General features: G+C 37.7%; 1 protein-coding gene and 1 long non-coding RNA gene across 3 annotated transcripts; one reads left to right on the top strand and one right to left on the bottom strand.

Moving 5' to 3' along the window:
- Positions 1-1,385: 1,385 nt before the first annotated feature.
- On the top strand, positions 1,386-22,106 carry LOC128018314 (nuclear receptor subfamily 5 group A member 2-like). 2 transcript variants are annotated; one of them, XM_052603763.1, is made up of 8 exons: positions 1,386-1,618; positions 4,356-4,480; positions 13,344-13,485; positions 14,242-14,723; positions 16,396-16,554; positions 19,265-19,384; positions 19,490-19,634; positions 21,308-22,106. In XM_052603763.1, exons 1-8 carry the CDS (start codon positions 1,567-1,569, stop codon positions 21,562-21,564), a joined length of 1,482 nt encoding a protein of 493 aa, XP_052459723.1. In that variant the 5' UTR covers positions 1,386-1,566; the 3' UTR covers positions 21,565-22,106. The 2 variants fall into 2 exon arrangements, with proteins under 2 accessions (XP_052459723.1, XP_052459724.1); XM_052603764.1 differs by lacking the exon at positions 1,386-1,618 and adding an exon at positions 3,991-4,154.
- LOC128018315 (uncharacterized) lies at positions 6,318-13,328 on the bottom strand. Its single transcript, XR_008184806.1, has 2 exons — positions 12,273-13,328; positions 6,318-6,607 (listed from the first exon to the last, which is right to left on the bottom strand). It is a non-coding gene; the product is annotated as an uncharacterized LOC128018315 (long non-coding RNA).
- Positions 22,107-22,443: the final 337 nt, after the last annotated feature.

Raw genomic sequence — 22,443 nt, 5'->3', positions numbered from 1 at the left:
TGGGTTTTGAAACGCATTCATTGGATTTCGTGCAAACTGGAATTAATGACTCCGATGTCAAGTGGTGTTACCACGAGGCCCTACTGTAATATTTTCCTTTCATTTTTTTACACATTCGTTATTTTCAAAGAAGTTCTCAAGGTAAATCGTACTGTTGAGTCACATGAAGTTTTTAAAGTTTGCTCCATTTCATCTTAAAAAAGCGTGCCTTTTCGCAATGAATAGCTAGCTACATAAATAAATTTAACGATAACAAAATGGACCTCTTTTTATTGTTTTCTTATATATATTAACAATATTTTAATATTAATACAATTTTATTTATTTCTATTAATACTCCCGAAAAAAAATAATAATAATGAGCGCCACTTGAAGTAGCAGAATTTTTTTTTTTTTTCTTTTATTGTATTCTTAAATAATGAATGAATTCAGACTCGGTCAGGTCATTGACCCCCGCTTTTTGTGAATCTTAGAGAAAGAAGGCTATAGGCTACTAACTGTTTTAAGTCTAGGTGTATCTTAAAGAGGACAACCTTGGCTTGAATACGAGATGTCATCATAAATAGTTAACCTACATCAGCTAATAAACGCATTCAATGGATTTCGTGCATACACTGGAATTAATGACTCCGATGTCAAAAGGTGTAACCACTTGGGGGAAGAAAGTAGACCTACAGAAATATTTACTTTCATTTTTTACACAATCGTTATTTTCAAAGAAGTTTTCAAGGTAAATCGTACTTTGAGTCACATTAAGTTTTTACAATTTGCTCAGTTTCACCTTTAAAAGCGTGCCTTTTCACAATGAATAGCCTACGTAAATAAATCTAACGATAACAAAATGGACCTCTGTTTTATATTTTTTATAAATATGTTTATTAATAGTATTTTAATATTAATTACATTGTATTTATTTTTAATAGGCCTTAACCCGGACGGAAGAAAAATAATCAGCATTTATTCATGTATTTTTTGAATAATTAATAAATTCAGACTTTGTCACGTCATTGACCCCTACTTTTTGCGACTTTTAAGTCTTGGTGATTCTAAAAGAGGACAACTCTGACTTGAATACGAGATGCCATCATAATTAGCCTACATCAGCTAATATATGAAATCATTATAAGCAAATACAATATGATAATAATACTTATTTTAAAACGACGAAGCGAGAAAAAGAATATATATCTAGCCTATATATAGCCTATAGAATAATAAAATGTAAACACTTTTGTTTTTGCATTATTGCAGGATACTTATTAATGTACCAATCCTAACTGTGTGAATGACATGCCTCCTTTTTTTTTTAGTTTATAGGAAAGGTTTTTTTTTTTTTTTTTTTTTTTTTGCGGCTCTTATAATAAAGTGCTGTGGCTGTAACGTCTGGCGCGCATCATTTTCGTGAGAGCTGTCACATGAGCGCGCGCTATCCAATGAAGACCTCTCCAATACTCTGATCCAGCGCAGAGGAAGACGCTCAGACACCGAGGAAGACCTCAGACCTGTTAGATTCGCTCTTGAAGTTTCTGAAGGACTGGACGGACCGCGGTCCATCACTGGAGCTGAATGATAAAGACGCAGTTTGAAGCGGCTCACGTGCTGGACGCGCAGATCAATGGTGAGTCTCTATGAAACAATCATTCTAAAGCTGTTGGAACATCGGTCCTCCTTAACAAACATTTTAAGTTTCAGTTCTCACGCTGTGAAGTGCAAACAATTTTCTAGGCTGATAATCTAGGCTATATATATATATATATATATATATATATATATATATATATATATATATATATATATATATATATATATATATATATATAAGCAGCGCAAATACGCGTCCCTAATGAGAATGCATTATTTAAAAATATTAGCCAAAGACAGCTCTGTATGTGAATTAGCTTGAATTCCGCCTATAATGCATGTGTTTCCTTTTATTCGTTTATTTAAATATTTGTAGTTAAACATGGGATATAAAATTTATGCATTACAGGTAAGTGGAGGCTAAATTGTGGTTAAATAAATCTTAAACTGATATTGTCAGTTATCAAAAGGAACTATCTTCAATTGATCTCTTCCATTAAAATCTGTTTACCATTTCTTCAAGCTTTTCAATACTTTTATCGAGCGCAGATTTTTTATTTTATTTTTTATTCTATTTTTGCCTCAGTTTGATAATTAAATATAGTCCTTGTTTAAATATATTACATTAGTTATTTAAATGCATGCAACAGGGGCTTTTTTATGTAGCCTATCAGTAGTTACCCCAAAACATCAAGAAAACTAATTCGAAAAATAAAACGTAAATGACGATTAATTCCACCACCTGAATTAATTAAACAATTTAACTATAGTCCGTAGTTAAATTTCCACATGAGAATGACAAGTATTCATCGTAAATGTCAATTCATTCATCAGTGAATTATAACTAATACAACTTATAATTGTAACTAATAAAGACAATTAAATAATAAATATTGTTATTTGAGTTACAATTGAATTCCTATGTGAAATAAATCTACAGGGGCTGATGGGATTTCCGCACGACTTTTGTAAACTTGTGCGGCAGAACGGTGTGGGGTAGCTTTGAGAAATACATTGTGTCTATTCAGAAAAGTGAAGTATCCTCAAAACTGGGTCCATGCTTATAAACAGGGCAGGAGGGCGGAAGATGCAGTAGGGAATACTATCCAATTAGTTTCTAAACATCTGGAGGAGTCAAAGGCATATGAACCTCTTCATTTTATTGATTTTAGCTCAGCTTTTAACCCTGCTGAGCAACTGTATTTATTATTGGAGGAACTGAAACACATGGATGTAAATCCTTATATTATAAAATGTTTTTTTCTTTTTTTTCTTAACGGGTAGAACACAACAGTTTAAGGTCTATAAGATGATCTCTGACACAGGAGTACCTCAGGGGTGTGTGAGCTCCCCAGTTCTCTTCACATTATACACAGAAAACTGTGTGAGCAAAACTAATAATATTTACATTGTGTAATTTAGGACACAGCTATCCTTAGATTATTATATAAAGATGAATGCATTTTTTTCTTACCACTCTGAAATCAGTCAGTTTACAGAGTAGTGCCCACCACCTAATTGTGAATGTGAAAAAACTGAGATGGTATTCGATCCGAAGTCAGTTGGTGAACATAGCCCTTCATAATGTTCCAGTCACACAGGTGTCCTCATATAAACACCTTGCTGTTTATCTTGATTGTTCTCTTACATGGTGTGTTCATGTTGACAGTTTGTGCACTAGGCTTCAACGAAGGATGTATTTTTTGACAAGGCTCAGACTTTATCGTGTCAGTAGCATGATTATGGTGTTGTTTTTATCAAGCTGTACTAGAGAATGTGATCATATATGGAATACATCTTTGGTACGGTAATTTGACAGCACAGCTCAAATCCAGGCTTGGAAGACTCCTCGAAACAGCATTGAAAATCATGGGCAGGATAGAACCTCTTAATCTCCAGACTCTATATGAAAAGTCTAAACTGAAGGAAGCAGATAAGATTCTGCATGATGCAACACATTTCTTGAACTGTGAGTTTGTAATGCTGCCATCAGGTATAGGAGATGAAGAATTCCAAGATGTAGATTAAATCGGTTTAAGAACTTGTTTATTCCTTCTGCAATTAAGATTTTAAATAAAATTGTGTTAGGTTATGTTTTTCAGGATTATTATTATTTTCCCTTTCTCTTCTTACTGTTATTTTTTTAATGAGATGTGGTGGTTGTATTTTTGAGCCTAAGACACATTTCCCACAGGGGCAATAAAGTATAGATTTACCTTAACCTTTTGATAACTCGCTGCTTAATCCTTTTAGTATGAAAACTCTGAGTAAAAAAAAACAGTGTGTGTGTGGCTGTGTGTGTGGCAGTGTGTGTGTGTGTGTGTGTGTGTGTGTGTGGTGAAGTGGGCGTGGGAGTCAGGCGGTCGGTGGGTGGGTGGTCACATCCATATAGGAGGATGACAAGAGTCACTATAATCAAATCCATCCTTTCCTCTGCGTGTCCAGATACACAACAAAGCGGATGCATCGAGAGCTCTAGATCTCTAGCATTAGTTTCTCATTTTTGTCTGATATTTGACACTTTTACACAGTTGGTGTTTTATTTTTTGACAACTGTTCGGGAATAAGCTAAGGTATCTTATAGTGCATGCTTTACTTTATGTGATAAAGCTGTCTCGTGATGTTTAGCTCATTATAACATTATACTCTTATTTTATTGTTCAATAATAATTACAAAAATGAAAACAAAATGATGTTATGTATATATATATATATATATATATATATATGATCATCTGATCATGGCATCTCAAGCACCTGATTTGTTGCCTCAGTCACAGACGCATCTGTGAGGGTGATGGACTTCACAGCAGATGAGGAGCTGGAGGAGTTGTGTCCGGTGTGTGGAGATAAGGTGTCCGGATATCATTACGGCCTTCTTACCTGCGAAAGCTGTAAGGTACAATCCAGTTTCTCTTTTGTTATTAACTCAGCATGCTGCACTTGCCTAATAATCATAACCAAAGAGTTTATGAACAGTGAAGTCCATGATTGTATCATTTTAATGTAGCTAATGCAATGAATTACTACATATATATTACTACATAGCAGTCTTTAATAAAATGTACTTTTTGGTTCATCATGTATGCAAATATATACTACATCTGGCTGTAGACTCTGGTCTGTTCATTTAGAACAGTCCAGTGTGATTACAGGCCGTACTCCTGTTGTTTTTAAACAGCTGACAGAGCCTGTCAGAATATACTCCTTATTATTTGTATTACTGATGCAAAAAATTAGAGACTTCAATCCTGGTCAGACGGTGGGGTGGTATTTTAGTATGCAAATTTATTCAAAGAATATAGGAAATGAGAATACAACTCATAACTGGCAAACAGATTAGTAAGTATTAAAATCAGCTCCAAATATAGAAAATACAAATCCCAAAATTAATATAGTTTTAAAAGCAATCCATGTATGATGGATGTTGCCCAATTAAAAGTAATACAAAATGCATTATAATATTCAAAAGTAATCAAGATGTTAAAAATAATAATAATACAAAGTATACAACAAGCATATAAAATACCTGCATTTCAAAATAGCAACAATAAAGACAATGTATCTGATATGAATAAAAACCTGTAAGATGATCAAAGAGTTCAAGTGAGCCCCGGAATATAGGAAGAAAAAAGGTGAGAAAAGACTAAGTCCAGCTAGAAGGGTCTAGGCTGAACTCAGTCTGAGTGAAAGAGAGAGAGGAGGAGAAGAAGAAGAAGAATAAAGAAGAGAGGTGAGTTCTCCTCTTATAGCCTGCAAGTCTGCACCAAACTAATGGCACATCTATGCAGTCACGTCTCAGACAGCTATTAAAACATTAGTCATCTTCTCTGAAAATACATTAAGCTCTTGCAAGGTAATTTCGGTTCCCTATTTCCGCAGATCAGCAGCTTGATTGTCCAAAGTCTAACTACCTTACCCAAAAGGTCAACCGTCTCGTTCTTCTCTGATTAGAAACCCACAAAGGGAGTTAATAGCTCCAAATAGCGGGCGAGATAAGATCTAATCACCTCTGCGTCATGCAGTTTTGAAAATACAATCCCTTCATAGAAATCGCTAATTCTAGCTTCCCTTGTTTCCATATATGTATAACAGTCTTCTAAGTCTAAAGTTCAGCTGAGGTCTTCAGCACAGGTTGTCCTGTACTTTTAAGCACGTAGCAAATGCACACATGATAAAAGTTAAAATTTGGATTACACCAGTCCCCCACTCGAGTCTTGACAAAAAGACTCGCACCCAAAATCCTTTCCCTTGAAAATAAGATACATAATAGTCAAAGGTAACAAATACATATGCAGAAAAATGAGTAAGTAAAACATTTCAGATAAGCACTTAATCGTGTAAGCATAAAGGAAATATAAAAGTGAATGAATCTTTTCAGGTAGACTGTAGATACCTCTTTAACCCCAGCCGCGTTAAAGTTGACAGGAATTCTTCACCAAGCTGATCAGACGAGGAGCACTAAAAGCATCCGACCCCTGACCTCACCCGGACTTTTGCTGGGTCGAGGACTTACTACAGCATACCCTTCTTTCCATCTCTAAACTTATCATCATACTTTCTCTTCTTGATGGGTAGCTTCTTAAGATATTTGTCCTTATCAGATTGGGGTATCATGTCGCAAATTTCCAAACTTTCGTTGATCTTTTTCAACATCTCGTATCTTTCCTTACCCTTCACCTCTAATTCATACATTTCACCATCATTGCTGATAGCAATAGGAGTAAAAGAATCGTTTTGATCAATAATCTTGTGAGGCATCTTGATGTAGGGATTTGTAAATCTATATATCAGCTGGTAGATTAAAGCACAAGTCTCTCAGATGATGTAGAGTTAGCGTGCGATGTGATGACGATGCGTCCAGTTCTTGGGATCAAACACTGATGTCCAGCTACGAGCACAGCAACCACTCCCGAATCGTCGATGAGCTGCACTGTTGCAGAAGTCACACCAAAAGGGTCACCCTTAGAACCAGTCGTGTGGTAAATGTACGCAGGATAGATTCCGTATCAGCATGCACTCATACCTGTTTAGTTTTAGAGTAGTAGGAACAGAAATATGTGGAAACAAAAAGAACACAAACACAAACACACACACACACAAACATATAATGCCAAAGCGAAGCGACAAACATTACATATAGCATTCACACACACACACGAACAAGGACACAACAAGACAGATAAAACAACATTAATCACAATTGTTACATGTAAACATTATGGTTTTCAGTTTCATTTCATCATTTTATAAACAAATAAATACATTAGATCCAGGGGAACTCAGCATTGGAAACCTGGAGAGAAGTAAACAATTAATCATTAATCATTGTTCGTCCTTAGCAGCAATTCGTCTGATAGAGCTTACACCTGTTGGACAAATTCACGGTGAAAACGGTATCATCAACAACCTAAGGAACAGATATGGTGAATTTTGGTTAATTTTGATTCTCTGGAAGCAAGTGAACAATCACTAGATAAATAATCGATAATTGAACCAATCAATTCTTACACTCCTGACATAAGTCAGACCCTCAGTCACCTCACAGAGGTTAAAAACAAACCTTGATTACAACCTTAATTTTGGAAAGGGTACCCTTAGTCTATAAAAAGAAAATCTATTGTGCATTGAGAGATATTGTTAGTATAAGCAAGCTGCAACAGGGGCTTCACTTGTGCAAGATGCTTCCATCGAGTCAAGCCTGGCTCGATTTCAATGAGTAGAGAGAAAAGTTGGAGTAGTCAGCAACACTGAGCAAGGACCTTCATACCTGGGAGACATTGGACCTAAATTCCCTATTTCTGAACCATTACTTTGTCCCCCACTTGTACAGGATTTTAGCCGTTAAATTAAATGCAGCAGCCTTTAAGTCTCCCGCAATTTGGACGCTTAGGGCACTGAACGGGCATCCTTAAATGCGCATAATGTGTACCCATGATCAGAGGGTACAAAAATAAAATCTACCTGTCAATGTGTAAAAGGTCCTCGCGGGCGAGGACTGTGGCTTATTGATATCATACCTCTTCATAATCGTGGCTTTGTTTGTAAATGATGGATATATCTGGACAGTCTGTCCCTCACAGTTCGTAACATCTCTGGTCAAAACCATGTTTGTTGTAACAGTATTAGTTTTATGAACCCCTTGGTGTGCAATCCTGTGGTATAGATCAATTAATATCTGCTAGGCGGAACACCCTTTTCATTTAGAGCATAAATTCCTTCTTCAGTTAAAATAGCTCCTAACCTTTTTGACATATTTCATTATCTTCATTTGTGTACAATTTAGATAAAGTTTCTGATCCTGCACAATTTGGATGAACAGGGAAAATTGCAGTTACCTCTCCAAGTGATGCACCCCTGGCCGCCTCTCTCACAGCCTTATCAGCTAGCGAGTTTCCTTTTGCCCACCAATCATTGAAAGTACTGTGACCTGTAACCTTGCAAACCGCAACACTGTTAGGTGAAATGTTCTTGCATGTTTCAAGAATTTCTTTAATACTGGTTTGATGACTTATTGGCATACCGGCGGTGGTCAGATAACTGCGACGTTTCCAGACAGGGCCATAACTCCGCACTACATGATAACTGTAGCCGCTGTCAGTAAAAATATTCACATAAATGGAGCTATTTTCGCTTGCAGTTAATTTAAGTGTAAAATTTAAAGCAGCTTTCAAAGCATGCAGTTCAGCGATCTGGGCACTTCCTCCCCGTAGCGACCCTTCAGCCAAGACTTCGCCCATCCTCCCCTCTACTACCGCCCAACCTGTGTAGCGTGTTTCCCCCTCATAAAAGCTGCTGCCATCCACGAACATGTCCATGACATTTGCAAATGTCTAATTTCTGACGAAATGTCCTCTGTCACAAATAACCACCACAGCACAGTCATGTGCACTCCCTTCGTTCTCCATCAGGGAGGCAGGGTTCGTCCGGTTATCTGTAACAACAGTAAGCTGAGGACTCATTAGAGCAGTTTCCCACTTAGCAGGTCGCTGATTTGAGATCGATTTCACCTTTGTTTCAGGTAGCAAACGTAAAAAGCGATGTGGGGTATGTAAAATAGTCTGATTGCAGCCGACGATGTGCTCAGTGACCTTCAGTGCCCATTCTGCACAGTCCAGCGCCATCAAACACGGCATTTGTCTTTTCATAGAAGAAGGAATCACAATTGAATAATATCCAACAGTTCCAAAACTTTTGTCACCTTTATGCTGTCCCAGCACGCAGTTGTAAGCATTCAGGCCTACATGGGTCCAAATGTGGAGCGGTTTTAGTCATTTAACACAGGAGAAGAGTGAAAGACTCAGCCATGTCTGCTGTCCACTCTAGAGGGGAAGCACCCGGAAGGCCTCCCTTAAGAGCCTCTGTTAGAGGTTCAGCCAAATCAGAAAAATCAGGAATATAAACCCGATTAAAATTAAATAGCCCCATTAATGATCTTAAACCAGTAACTGTGGTTGGCTTCTTTAACTTTGTAATTGTTATGACCCGATCTGGAAAAGGTCTTTCTCCCTCACGACCAACACTCTGACCAAAAAATGTAATAATGGTTGAAACAGCTGTACTTCCCGTATGTTCAGGAGGAAGCCAGCCTCTTGAAGTGCTCTCAACAAGAGAGTGAGTACACTCAGATGCTGCACCTTATTTGGAGATGTAAGAAAAATTTCATCACAATATTGAATTATAACGGACGGCGCGCACGATTTTTTTTTTTAAAATGGTTGACTGATGGGCAACAATGGGGTTGCTTTGGTGGTCACAGCATTCAATGCGGTGTAATTTATAGTAAGCCTATAGTTATCGTCTGGCTTTCTTACAGGCCACATGTGAATCACATTGAGAGGCACATCTTACCACAATCCCTGTCTCGAGCGGGGTCACAATTGCCTGTGCCGCTCTCTCTTTTTCTCCGAAGAGGATACTGGGATACTGGAGGAGGTGCAGGACCTGAAACATTCAGAGGTTTAATTCTGCAAAGACCAACATCAAGTTTAGAAGTTGACCACAAATCTGAAAATTTCTCAGAAAAATATTGTATCATTGGAGAGTCAGTAGACTCTTTCTCATTTGCTGTAACAGCTCCAATGTTAAATTTAGGAGTTCAATTTTTCTGACGACTGGAATGGGACCTGGCAAAATTTGACTAACTATTTGATTTGGTTAATAAAATATCTGCTTCTAATTTCTCCAATATAATTCCTTCCCAATACAGTGCCAACTTGACTTTCTCCAACCCAGAATTGCACCCAAAAGGGTTTACTTGAGTGAATAAATTATTAAGGGAAATAATTGAGACTGTGTGAAAAGACTGCCATCAGATAATCCTCGAAGAGTCATGTGTTTATTTGTAAAATGTAAATTGGAGTAGCTAAATAAATATGTAGCTATCCTGATCTCAAGTGCTTTGGTCAGCCTGTGGCATCAGCAGCTTCAGCTGTGCCTGCATGTCGACTTCCTTTTCTCTGCATCACCTCTATTTTCAGAGCGAAGCCGAAGGGGGGGGGGCTACTTTGGTAGCCGTCGCTGTTGCTGAAAAGAGGAACCTTTTTAAACATTTTTAAAACCCTCGCTCTCCATCTCGCTCAGGGCACCTATTTACGTAGTGGCCTGTTTCCTGACAATTATAACAGGTAATTACAGAGACAGAGGGCGATCCAATCGCATCATCATCTCTTTTCGTTTGGTCAACAATATCTTGAGCTCTGGTTCCCCACGTGTGCAATGTGTAACAGTATATGAGATTTCAAATCAACAGCTTCTTTTGTAGCAACAAACTCTTTCAAAGCTCATGTGAAATGCTCAGTATATTTAACAAAGGGCTCGTTAGTGCCCTGTCTGATCAATGTTACATTACAAAAAAAATTTGGATTCCTGATCCAATCACATGCTGTACTTCAATACGCAATTCGTTAAATTAAGTAGCAAAATCATTTGCAGTTGTAATTAGTACAGTTAGATTTCATAATTGGCAGCGTGTTTACAATGCTAGGTAAATCACGCACACCAATAGTTCGATAGACCCCCACTTGGCCACCTGCTTATAGCATGGTAACCTTGAATATAATTTCACATATTTGCCCCACTCAGCCTCAGCTTCTTCCAAACTGCCAGGAGAAATAACAAACTATACTCACAATTCTCAGAAATCTGTTACATTTCTGCCAGTTATAAATGTCATCAATCTTAGGAGCTTTGCCTACATCGGCTCTCGGCTCCTTTGTCACAAGATTTTTAATAAATCCCACATATCTTATAGCCTCTCTAGCTGCTTGCGCTAAATTATAAACCTGTACAATTCTACCATTTCTGTCTGTCAAAAGCCCTTTGACTTTCCTTATCTATAAACAACATAAAACACGTGCCTATTTCTTCTGTTCTTTGTGATCAGTAATTTCCTTCAACCTGTTAACTGTCACCCCGTCCCGAATACGGGACGCCTGCGCCGACTACACCACACCACAATCAAATCAAATCCAATCCTGACAAACTATATACCATTGGAAAAGTCCAAGACTCTCAAACATATATTTTACCAATATTCTTGTTAAAAGATTATGTAGGGAAAGTAATAAAATTAATTTATGACAAGAGTACACCCTCAGAAATCTACATTACAAAAGAAGACTTCCTCGTTGCCTTTTTCTCTATCACATTTTATAAATCATCAGAAGTCATATCACTCGAAAACATAAAATAATCAAAATTCATCCTTTAAATCCCATTTTAAAATCAGACATTGCATTACCATGTAAATGGCACATCAAAATCATGTTACAAAATATTTTCAGTCATGAATTGTAAAATTTTAGGTTTGTATTATGCAAATTCAAGTCTATCTTCAAAAACGTGAGTGGCCGTTAAGGGGTCAACACCCATTCACTCTGTCTGCGTGGAACCGAAATCTCTCTAAATCCATCTTTAACCATTTTCTGTCTTATTTCTTCTACATCACATATTCATTTGGAGTTTCTTTTATTTGAACAAGTGCCATTATCTCATGTGCTGACAAATCCAACAAGGAAAAGGTTTATTCAATTCAGATACACTTAATTAAAATTAATTCTTTATTTACCTTAACTTATTTGTTACTTATCTTTACTTATTTTATTTATCTTTACTTATTTTTATTTCATTTCTACTTATTTTTTTACTTAATTTCTACTTATTTTTACTTAATTTCTACTTATTTTTACTTAATGCACCGTCTGACAATTTATTGATCTAAATTTAGTCGCAAGGTGGGGTTCTGTTTGTGTCGTAAACTGCCAAGTCTAATCCCAGAGACTATACCCAAAAACAAGAGACGGCATTCAGACCCGACCAGCACGCTGTAAGTAAACCCTCACAGCGCGTGTCTCAAAATACTGTTGCCCTTTCGGTTTAACCCAAAAGTGCTCGCAATACACCCCCGGTAACCCCGCAGGATGTAAAGCGCAGATATTTATCCACACTACCAGTAACCCTCAATAGTGAACAACACATTTAATGCCGCGGATCGCCGTCTCGTCCCCCAGCGCGCGCTGATTTTTCAAATACGGTTAAACCACCGTCTACGGTTAAACCACCGGCTATGACCCAGGCTCGTTCTCTTGCTGCAGTCAAGAATATGAACGAGGTGGGTCTGCGGATATATCTCCTAGACCCGGCAGGCAACACCACAGAAGCCCATAAAGAGAAAAAGATGAGCTACTCACCTCTCTTTATTTTGTCTTGCGTTGCATCAAAACTTAATGAAATGAAAACTTCAACGATCTCCAGCGGGTGCCTCCAAAAACTGATGCAAAAAATTAGAGACTTCAATCCTGGTCAGACGGTGGGGTGGTATTTTAGTATGCAAATTTATTCAAAGAATATAGGAAATGAGAATACAACTCATAACTGGCAAACAGATTAGTAAGTATTAAAATCAGCTCCAAATATAGAAAATACAAATCCCAAAATTAATATAGTTTTAAAAGCAATCCATGTATGATGGATGTTGCCCAATTAAAAGTAATACAAAATGCATTATAATATTCAAAAGTAATCAAGATGTTAAAAATAATAATAATACAAAGTATACAACAAGCATATAAAATACCTGCATTTCAAAATAGCAACAATAAAGACAATGTATCTGATATGAATAAAAACCTGTAAGATGATCAAAGAGTTCAAGTGAGCCCCGGAATATAGGAAGAAAAAAGGTGAGAAAAGACTAAGTCCAGCTAGAAGGGTCTAGGCTGAACTCAGTCTGAGTGAAAGAGAGAGAGGAGGAGAAGAAGAAGAAGAATAAAGAAGAGAGGTGAGTTCTCCTCTTATAGCCTGCAAGTCTGCACCAAACTAATGGCACATCTATGCAGTCACGTCTCAGACAGCTATTAAAACATTAGTCATCTTCTCTGAAAATACATTAAGCTCTTGCAAGGTAATTTCGGTTCCCTATTTCCGCAGATCAGCAGCTTGATTGTCCAAAGTCTAACTACCTTACCCAAAAGGTCAACCGTCTCGTTCTTCTCTGATTAGAAACCCACAAAGGGAGTTAATAGCTCCAAATAGCGGGCGAGATAAGATCTAATCACCTCTGCGTCATGCAGTTTTGAAAATACAATCCCTTCATAGAAATCGCTAATTCTAGCTTCCCTTGTTTCCATATATGTATAACAGTCTTCTAAGTCTAAAGTTCAGCTGAGGTCTTCAGCACAGGTTGTCCTGTACTTTTAAGCACGTAGCAAATGCACACATGATAAAAGTTAAAATTTGGATTACACCAATTACCATGACAGGGTTTTTTCAAGAGGACAGTTCAAAATAACAAGAGATACACATGCACGCAGAACCAGGACTGTGGCATTGACAAAACCCAGAGGAAGAGATGCCCCTTCTGTCGCTTCCAGAAGTGCCTCAGCGTCGGCATGAGACTCGAGGGTGAGCCGAGCTCAGTAGAAAACATGGAAAGGAGCCAAATCAAAATTACAATGCTTATGATATGACATTAAATCATTTATTATATGTGTTTATGTTATATTTTAACTCCAGACCAAACATCGATTGTAATTAAAGACATTTATTCTTATATTTCATTATCATGATTTATGTCATGATTTAAAATAGCCTTAATTTACTTAAAAGTAAAAAAAAACATGTGTTTTGATTCATTGGGGAACTCGACACAGTACCTATACCAGTTAATAAATGTAAAAAAAATATTTTTAAATGTTTCATAGCCATTTATGAACAATTCCCAAGCTTATTTTCTTCCAAATCAGTTTTAAACTACTAATAATTGATTAACTTATTTATTTGAAAGTTTCTGGGATGGAAATATCTTTGCTCTCTGTGCGCGCGATTCCCAGGCCGAGTGCAGAGAAGCACCTGTTTCCGCGCGCGCCTGTGACACATTCCTCACGCGCTGATAAGACTCGCGGATTCATGTTGAGAGTTCACAAAAACCAGGCCGGAAAATGTCCATTTGAAGAGATATATCCATTTGCTGTTGCCCTGAGTTACTTGAGCGAAACCGTGCCAGGCATTCCTTGCTTTATTTGGCTTTTTATCCACCGTGCTCCTAAAATAGACTTACATCGCCAATTTCATTAGACAAACAGCACATCTGCAAAATGTAAATAATATTTGATACGTTTGATATGCATACTTTAACACTCTCATTCTCTTTCCTCCCAGCTGTCCGTGCAGATCGAATGAGAGGGGGAAGAAACAAGTTTGGCCCCATGTATAAGCGGGACCGTGCCCTGAAACAGCAGAAGAGAGCTTTAATCAGAGCTAGCGGCTTTAAAATAGAGGTCAAGCCATCCCTCTTGTCCAGCACCCAGACTGAGTACCCACTTCCTGGATCCGTCTCAGGTCTCCACCCTCCTCTGTCCTCTCCGGAGTACGACTGCCCCCCTCTCTGCCCCCCGGCCCTGGGAGTTGCGCTGCAGAGCTATGGCTCATTCCCGGCTCAGTACCAATACACTGCTCCCTCATTACAGAGCAGATCCATTAAAGCTGAATACCCAGACACATACTCCAGTTCACCAGACTCCTCATTAGGCTACCCGTACCCTGACGGGTGCATGCCTGCGTCCCCACACACCAGCCCCATGAACCCTGGCTTGCCCCCGCTGGTGCTCGAGCTGGTCAGCTGTGATCCAGATGAGGAGCAGGTATGAGTTTCATCGTCTGGAGATAGAAATGAATTAGTTAAGGAAAATGAATCTACTTTATTTAACCCAAGACATTCTTTTGATTGCAAAAGATGAGTTTAAACATTAAAAAAGAGGAATACCACGAGGTTAGGCAAAGTTTGCCACAGTGTTTAATTTTGGCTGAACTATCCCTTTAAAGGGAGGCGAATTCTGGGATTTTAAAAGGGTGCATGGTTTAATTCAAACCTTTCAAAGACAAGTGTAAAATTGTAATTTTTATATGTTTTAATTAAATGCATGTTTTATTTTTTTGTTTAATAATATCAAATTTTTCTATCACCTCACAGTAAGAATTCATTCATTAACATTAGTTAACTACTGTTCATTAGTTAACAGGAACTAACAATAAAAATACTTTGCATTTATTAATCAGTTAATTTCAACATTTACTAATACAACAGTACAAAATACAGTACAAAAGACAAAAAAAATAAAAAATACAAGAATCAAAAGTTGTATATGTTAAGAATATTTAATGGACCTGAACTAACATGAACTAACAATGAGCAATTACCAAAATTGATCGATAGTTGATGTTAGTTATTACAGTAAAGGGTTAGTTTACCCCCAAAATAAAATTTGTCCATCTTCTACTCAACCTCGAAGCATAGGTGTATGCGACTTTCCTCTTTCAGAATAATCTAATCGAAGCTATATTAAATATTGTCCTTGCTCTTCCAAGTCTTTCATTGGGGGTAATTGGAAATATAGGAGCAAAGGAAACAAAGTTTCAACAAAGTCTCCTCCTGGCTTATTTCGAAATCCTCAGTCGTTTTTTTTTTTTTTACGAATCCTCATTTTGTGCTTCTAATTCGTGACTAGTGTTTTGTCTTGTTCTCTCCGCGCTCGTCACTAACCACGCAGCACTGACGAACTACGACATCCGCCTCTTTGTCTTCCGTGTCCATCAGTCAGCAGAAGTGAGAAAAAAGTGTTTATTAAGTTTGAAATCTGGATATTTATCTTACAAAAATGCTTGGATTTTCTACAGGGGGACCTCAGGTGAGATTAATTCTGAGGTGAACTAACCCTTTAATTAGCGAGCTAATAGAATCTTATTGTAAAGCGTTACCACTTTTCCTTTAATAGTTTGTGTTTTGAGGGTACTAAACAGTATTCGCCTCTAAATTTAAAATAAAAAACCTGTTTTATGCTGCTTTTCAGTTGATGCAGTATTTAAGTTAAAAACAGTGCAAAGGTATTTAATTTCACACACCATTGGTCCCACTTTATATTAGGTGGCCTTAACTACTATGTACTTACATAAAAAAATAAGTACAATGTACTTATTGTGTTCATATTGTATTGTAAAACACTTTTGCTGCTATTGAGGTGGGATAGGGGTAAGGTTAGGGAGAGGGTTGGAGGTATGGGTAAGTTTAAGGGTGGGTTAAGGTGTAAAGTATGGGTCAACAGTGTAATTATAAATGTAATTACAGAAATTAAATATATTTTAGATATAAGTACAATGTAAAAACATGTATGTACACAATAAGTACATTGTACTAAATTATGAATTAAAATGTAATTACATAGTAGTTAAGGCCACTTAATATAAAGTGGGTCCAACCATTTTTATACATTTATTTTATCAATTTGACTTAGTTGCTCTATACCTTTATACTTGCAGGTGAGAGGGAAGATCTGTGCGTATCTTCATCAGGAGCAGAGCGGGAAGGGGAAACTGGATAAACTGCGGCCGTTCAGCATGTTGTGTGTCATGGCGGATCAGACATTATTCTCAATAGTCGAGTGGGCAAGAAGCTGTGTCTTCTTCAAGGAACTAAAGGTACATGTCTGTGATAAGACAAAGTGTGTGTGTGTGCGTGTGTGTGTTTGTGTGTGTGTGTGTGCTTGTGGACACATCTCTGATCATCCAAATGATCATTCTGGAGTGTTTTGTCTAATACGAGAAAGTCTGCTATTTTGTCGCCAAACCACGTATCTTACTGAAAGATAACATTTAGGGACGCCAAGGCATTCAGATATTGTTAATGTTTTGTTGTAGCATGTTTGTATAGCAGCTTTAAAAGTAAGATTACGTTTTCATGTTTAGATTTTAGTGGCGGTATCGCTGATGATACGTGTCAAGTTTCCAAAAGGCTTTGGATGGATGTTAATATCCTGAGAGGACGTTTGGCAAGAAGGCATCAGATGTGAATTTGGAATCTCGAATTTGGACACTCAGTTGCTACATACACATCTGGGAGTGTTGCAAATCACAAACGATTCCTTGTTGCTGTGATTCCGAAACAGAATTTCAAACTTTCAAACAGTTCATTCCATTCTGCAGCCATGGCAACTAGCATTCTGCGATCGCGAGCGTGAATTGTGTTGAGTTTGAAAACACATTCCAGCGACTGACTCCTGCAGACACAACGCTTTCAGAAACACTTAATTACATTCCGTACAGCAATAGTGCAGGAATCGCAGCCACATTGTTCCCAACTGCTGAAAGGTTTCGTGCGATGTTGAAAACTTGCATTTCGACTGAAAAGGGTGCGTGTTTGTGTGCGTACTAGGGAGGTTTTGTGAATAAGTCTGACTCTTTGTGTCCGCAAGCACGAGAGAGGTCAGGTTTCCGAGGCTGTTGATTAGATGTGGATACACGGTTTGAGTGATTGTGTCTGGGCTATGGTTGATATATGTAGCGCTATGCTTCTATTAGAGCTTTACTGTCAGAATACTGACACAACGTGGCCTTCAGAATACAGCCTACTGTATACGAGCAGAGGATTAGAGCGGGATGGAGATGGAGATACTGATGAAGGACGACAGGTGAGAAGGTTTGTGAGGTCATCATTCGGTGCTCATAAATACAGTGCATTCAATATGTGCTCGACAACTGCTCCTCACAAGGACTCTCGTTCCCTCAGTTTATGGTCTCTATCCGTTTAGCTGTTCCTTTGCATGCAAGGGTTGTATTTCGTTGGGTTTTAGAGTCAGAGGTGACGTGCTTCAGCTTGTGCCGTGTACTTTCTTTGAGTTAAGTAAAACCGCCTGAATGTGACACATTTATTGTCGTTTAGGCCTTTTGAGACTTTTTATTGAGAGGAGAAATTCTAACAAGGCTCTGAAATGATGATTATTTAGTATTTTTAGATCTTGTGTGAAATATCTTTAGCTTTTCGTTGAACAGTCATCGATTTCCTATTCACAGCTTTCTCTGAAGCTTTTTGCTTTCTCACATACACTCAATTACGGCAAGCTCAGATCTTAAATCAAAGCATTCGCTCGACTTTATTTACAGTCCTCCTGTCATTCCAGACCTGAATGACTTTCTTCTGTGGAACTCAGAGGAAGATCTTTTGAAACATACAGTATCTCTGTTTTGTCCATACGATTAAAGTCAAAGGTTTCCAATGATGGTTTGGACCCCTTTTGACTTTCGAAACACTTTTGTGTTCAACTGTTTTTGTCCATACTGTAGCATGTTCCAAATGTTGTTGTGTTGTGGATAACAAGGTGTTTAACGTTGCACTTTGTTCCTTTTTGTGTTGCAAACTGTTATTGGATGTTGGAGTTGAATGTGAAAAGAGGCTCCGCCCCCTGTGTGTGTAAAGGGAAACAGAATATCATGAGAGTCAATGGGGTCCAAAAGCAACATTGGACCCAATTCATTGTTTTTTTATTTTTTTTATATGCTATTATAGTATTTATTAAAGGGGTCTTATGATGTGATTTAAATTTTTCCTTTCTCTTTGGAGTGTTACAAGCTCTAAGTTGCAAACACAAAAGTCTTAAATCCAAAGAGATATTCTTTGTAAAAGTTAAGACTCATCCACACCCTACTAAAACACCTCATTTAAACACGCCCCCACATGTCTACATCACTATGTCTGAAGACTTGCATAACACAGACAAGATTTTCATGCAAACAAAGAAGGCATAACCTTTATTCTGGCTGTAGTATTGTTGTTGGCGCCATCGCCATGTCGTATAGACATGGGCATAGAGGAGAAACAATAATGTACAGTAACTATGTGGAAAATAATACGTTTTTTTAACCTTAAACTGCATAAACACATTTCATTACACCAAATAACGTTCTTTTTAGCAACATCGTAAGACCCCTTTAATGTTAAATATCTCTCTCTCTCTCTCTCTCTCTCTCTCTATATATATATATATATATATATATATATATATGTGTGTGTGTGTGTGTGTGTGTGTGTTGAGTTTTTACTTACTAATTTTGTTGCATTTCTTTACATGCTTCATTTCAGTTAGCTCTTTTAGGTTCTTATTTGAGCAACATTGAAATTTTTTCATTTTGTATTTTATTTTCCTTTAGGTTTTTCATCTAACATTTGTTTATTCAGCTTTGTTTCAATTAACCGAAACACATTCTCATAGTTTTCAGTATAGAATTTAACAACACTGATTATGGACAAAAAGACTGAATGAACTATCCTCTTACATGACAATATCATGCGTTAAGTCAGTATTGTGGCCTGGTACTGTAAGCATGTAATAACTCTTCATTTCTCCTGATGTAGGTAGGGGATCAGATGCGACTGCTGCATAACTGCTGGAGTGAGCTGCTGCTTCTCGATCATATCTGCAGACAGGTGCATCATGGGAGAGACAACAGTCTGCTACTCATTACAGGACAGGAGGTAGGTGTTTCCAGCCCTCATCGTTATCGTGTGGAAGCTTCAATGCTTGTAGAGGAGCAGAAGATGTAATTAGAGAGAGTGTAGTGAAGGTTCTGTGTGCTGCAGGTGGATCTGTCGACGGTGTCTGACGCGGGACCTCCTCTGGTCAGTATGGTGCAGAGAGGACAGGAGCTGGCCAGGAGACTGCAGCTGCTGCAGGTGGACAGAAGAGAGATGGCCTGTCTGAAGTTCCTCATCCTCTTCAACCCCAGTGAGTACGACTGCATCCTATTCACACACTGCTCTACATACTTTTAAGTACACACAGAGACACAATGACAGTCTACAGAGGGACAAAATGTAGCAAAAAACCTTTTTTGTCACAGTTTATTTAACAACAACAGCAAAAAATGATTTTTAGTTTGAACGGCAGAATTCACAAGTTATTATACTTCAAAAGCATTTAAACGAAGTGTTAAAACCAAACATTTGTTTAATTTGACCTTCTATTTACAGAAACCTCATATGAAAACTAGCCCTGTCTAAAAATATATAGTTGAATAAACATAGTGAGCACCAAAGGTATTAAATAAATACAGCACATCTAACTCTAACTTGTACCTAGCAAACAAACCCTTTTCTAGAAATGTCCAATTTCCGTTTCATTAGGCACAATAAACAAACAGCTGAAAGGAGAAAACTGGTTTTGAAAGCGAAAGAATTTGTCATCTCCTCTCACGCTCACATTGATTTTTTTTTTCATTCTTGGTCTAAATGGAAAAAGCTTTATTGTCTAATTTGTGTCCTTCAAATGTCTTGAAAAGATTATTCAACATTTTAATTACTGTGTGAATGGCTCTTCTGGTGAGCTCTGCTAATGCTTTAAAGTGCTCCATTAATGGGTCAGGCTGTTGTCACACACACACACACACACACACACACCTCTCTGCTGGGACTATAGCTATATTCAGACAGTCCAAATGCGATTAATTCTCTCATATATGACTCAGTTTTGTTTTTTTTCATAACACAACCCACATGTTGTTTTTTTTTAGTTTGTGGTTTGGGACAATTCCATATGTGATATCAAATAAGATACAATTCTGATGTTTTGCAATGCAAGCTCATTCTGAACAGTCATATCTGAATTCATGCAACTTTAACACCACTTTAGATCAACATTAGTCACAATTCTGTGCTGACTGGAGTCAGATTTGACTTTTTTCACTCGGTCTAAGCAGTCAAAACACTGCTTAGAAAGCTTTGAATTGTTTGCGAATCATTTGTATGTAACCAGAAGTTTAGAAAAACGAGGCTTCGTTCCGTCACCACTGTTCAGTTCGTTGCTGAAGTCTTTGAAGTCAGCTTGGTGTGTCCCAGCCTTAAAGCTGCGGTAGGTAACTTTTGACGCTCTAGCGGTTAATAAACAGAACTGCTTGCGTCTTGCAGAAGAACATCGTAGCCGGAACTACTTCTCTCTGTTTATGTCTATGAAGAATCACAAAGGTACTGGGTTACTCCGCCACGGTACCCCCGAAGCAATCTTAAATAATCCAAATATAAACACTTATTACAGTTGCACCCTAGTGATTTAGGACAAGCTAAAAACACGGTTTGGAAAATGGATTCATGGTGTACTCGCTTATTATATACATTTTTCTACATTTTGAACACAAACAACGTTACGGACCGCAGCTCTGATTGGTTGTTTTTTACCTAGAGCGATGGAGTTTCTGCAAATGGCAATAGGACACTGGAAGGAGCCAGAGGAGCTTGATTTGTTCACAGATTATCTGTCTAATATTCTACTGTCAGGACATATGGATAGGACATAATGACAGGTTTCACAAATATGTAAAAAATATATTTGTACAAAAGTTACCTACTGCAGCTTTAAGCAATAGATGTGAATGTAGCCTGTAATGATTTGTTTCTTGTCTGCAGATGTGAAGCTCCTGGAGAACCAGCAGTTAGTGGAGAGCGTTCAGGAGCAGGTGAACAGCGCTCTGCTCGAGTACACGCTCTACTCTTACCCTCAGTGTCTGGATCGCTTCAGTCAGCTCATTCTGCGGCTGCCTGAGGTCCGGTCGCTCAGCACGCAGGCCGAGGACTTCCTGTGCTACAAGCACCTGTGCGGAGAAGTGCCGTGCAACAACCTGCTTATAGAAATGCTTCACGCCAAGAGGTCCACCGGCGTGTGAAAGTGACACTGCTTGGAGAGTTTCAGCCGCATGCGCAAAATGGATGGAGAACAGTTTTCAGGCAATTCTTTCTTACCTTACGTGATGAATGTACAGAATTTTCTCATTTGTGTTCTTTTTAAACCATTTAAGCATGACAATCATTGGTGGACGTGGAGGCGTTTTTTATTTTATTCGTCCTGTTGTTCTCTAGGCTATAAAGGTAATTGCAAAGCGTGATCTCTGTAGTCTAAGAGCGATGTTTCATTTTTAAACACTTATTTATGTGACTATGTTATTTTATCTTAATGCTCCTCTGCTTTTGAATGGATGATGACTATTGTAATTTCTTTGTTTTCAAATACATTTATTTAGGAGGTATTTAAAAAAAAAACATTCCAAAAGGGCCTTTCCGACAATGAATCAAAAAAAGGTATTTATTGAAATTATATAATTAACTATTTAAAGCACTTTTATTCTTTACATAGATTACACATTTATTTGTCTTTCCATTTAAGTGAAAAAAAATGGTTGCAATAAAATAAAACAACACGTGGCAGTTGTATGAGGACTGTGTGTGTGTGGCAGTGTGAAAGCAATCTGGCTTTGAATGGACATGTTTCTAAAGACAGACATGCTGCTCTTCATGTGTCTCTTCAGCGGGCCAATAAAGAGAGGTTATGAAGGTCAGAAAACATTCACACATGATGCCACCTTTGTGAGCGCATAAAGAGAGAGTGCTTCTTCTGAAATCCATTTGAACCAATTATTATTCAGTTTTATTCTAATCAAATAAAATGTCATGTGTATCGCTTAAAAAAAAAAGCAGTATTCATTAATGACTACAGAGATACACACTTTCCACATCAAAACAAACAAATTACTTTTAATAGTGGAAAA

The sequence above is a fragment of the Carassius gibelio genome, chromosome A8 (assembly GCF_023724105.1).
Source record: "Carassius gibelio isolate Cgi1373 ecotype wild population from Czech Republic chromosome A8, carGib1.2-hapl.c, whole genome shotgun sequence".
NCBI lineage: Eukaryota > Metazoa > Chordata > Actinopteri > Cypriniformes > Cyprinidae > Carassius > Carassius gibelio.
Note: the sequence above shows the minus strand (reverse complement) of the source record. Positions and strands in the feature narration are given on the sequence as shown.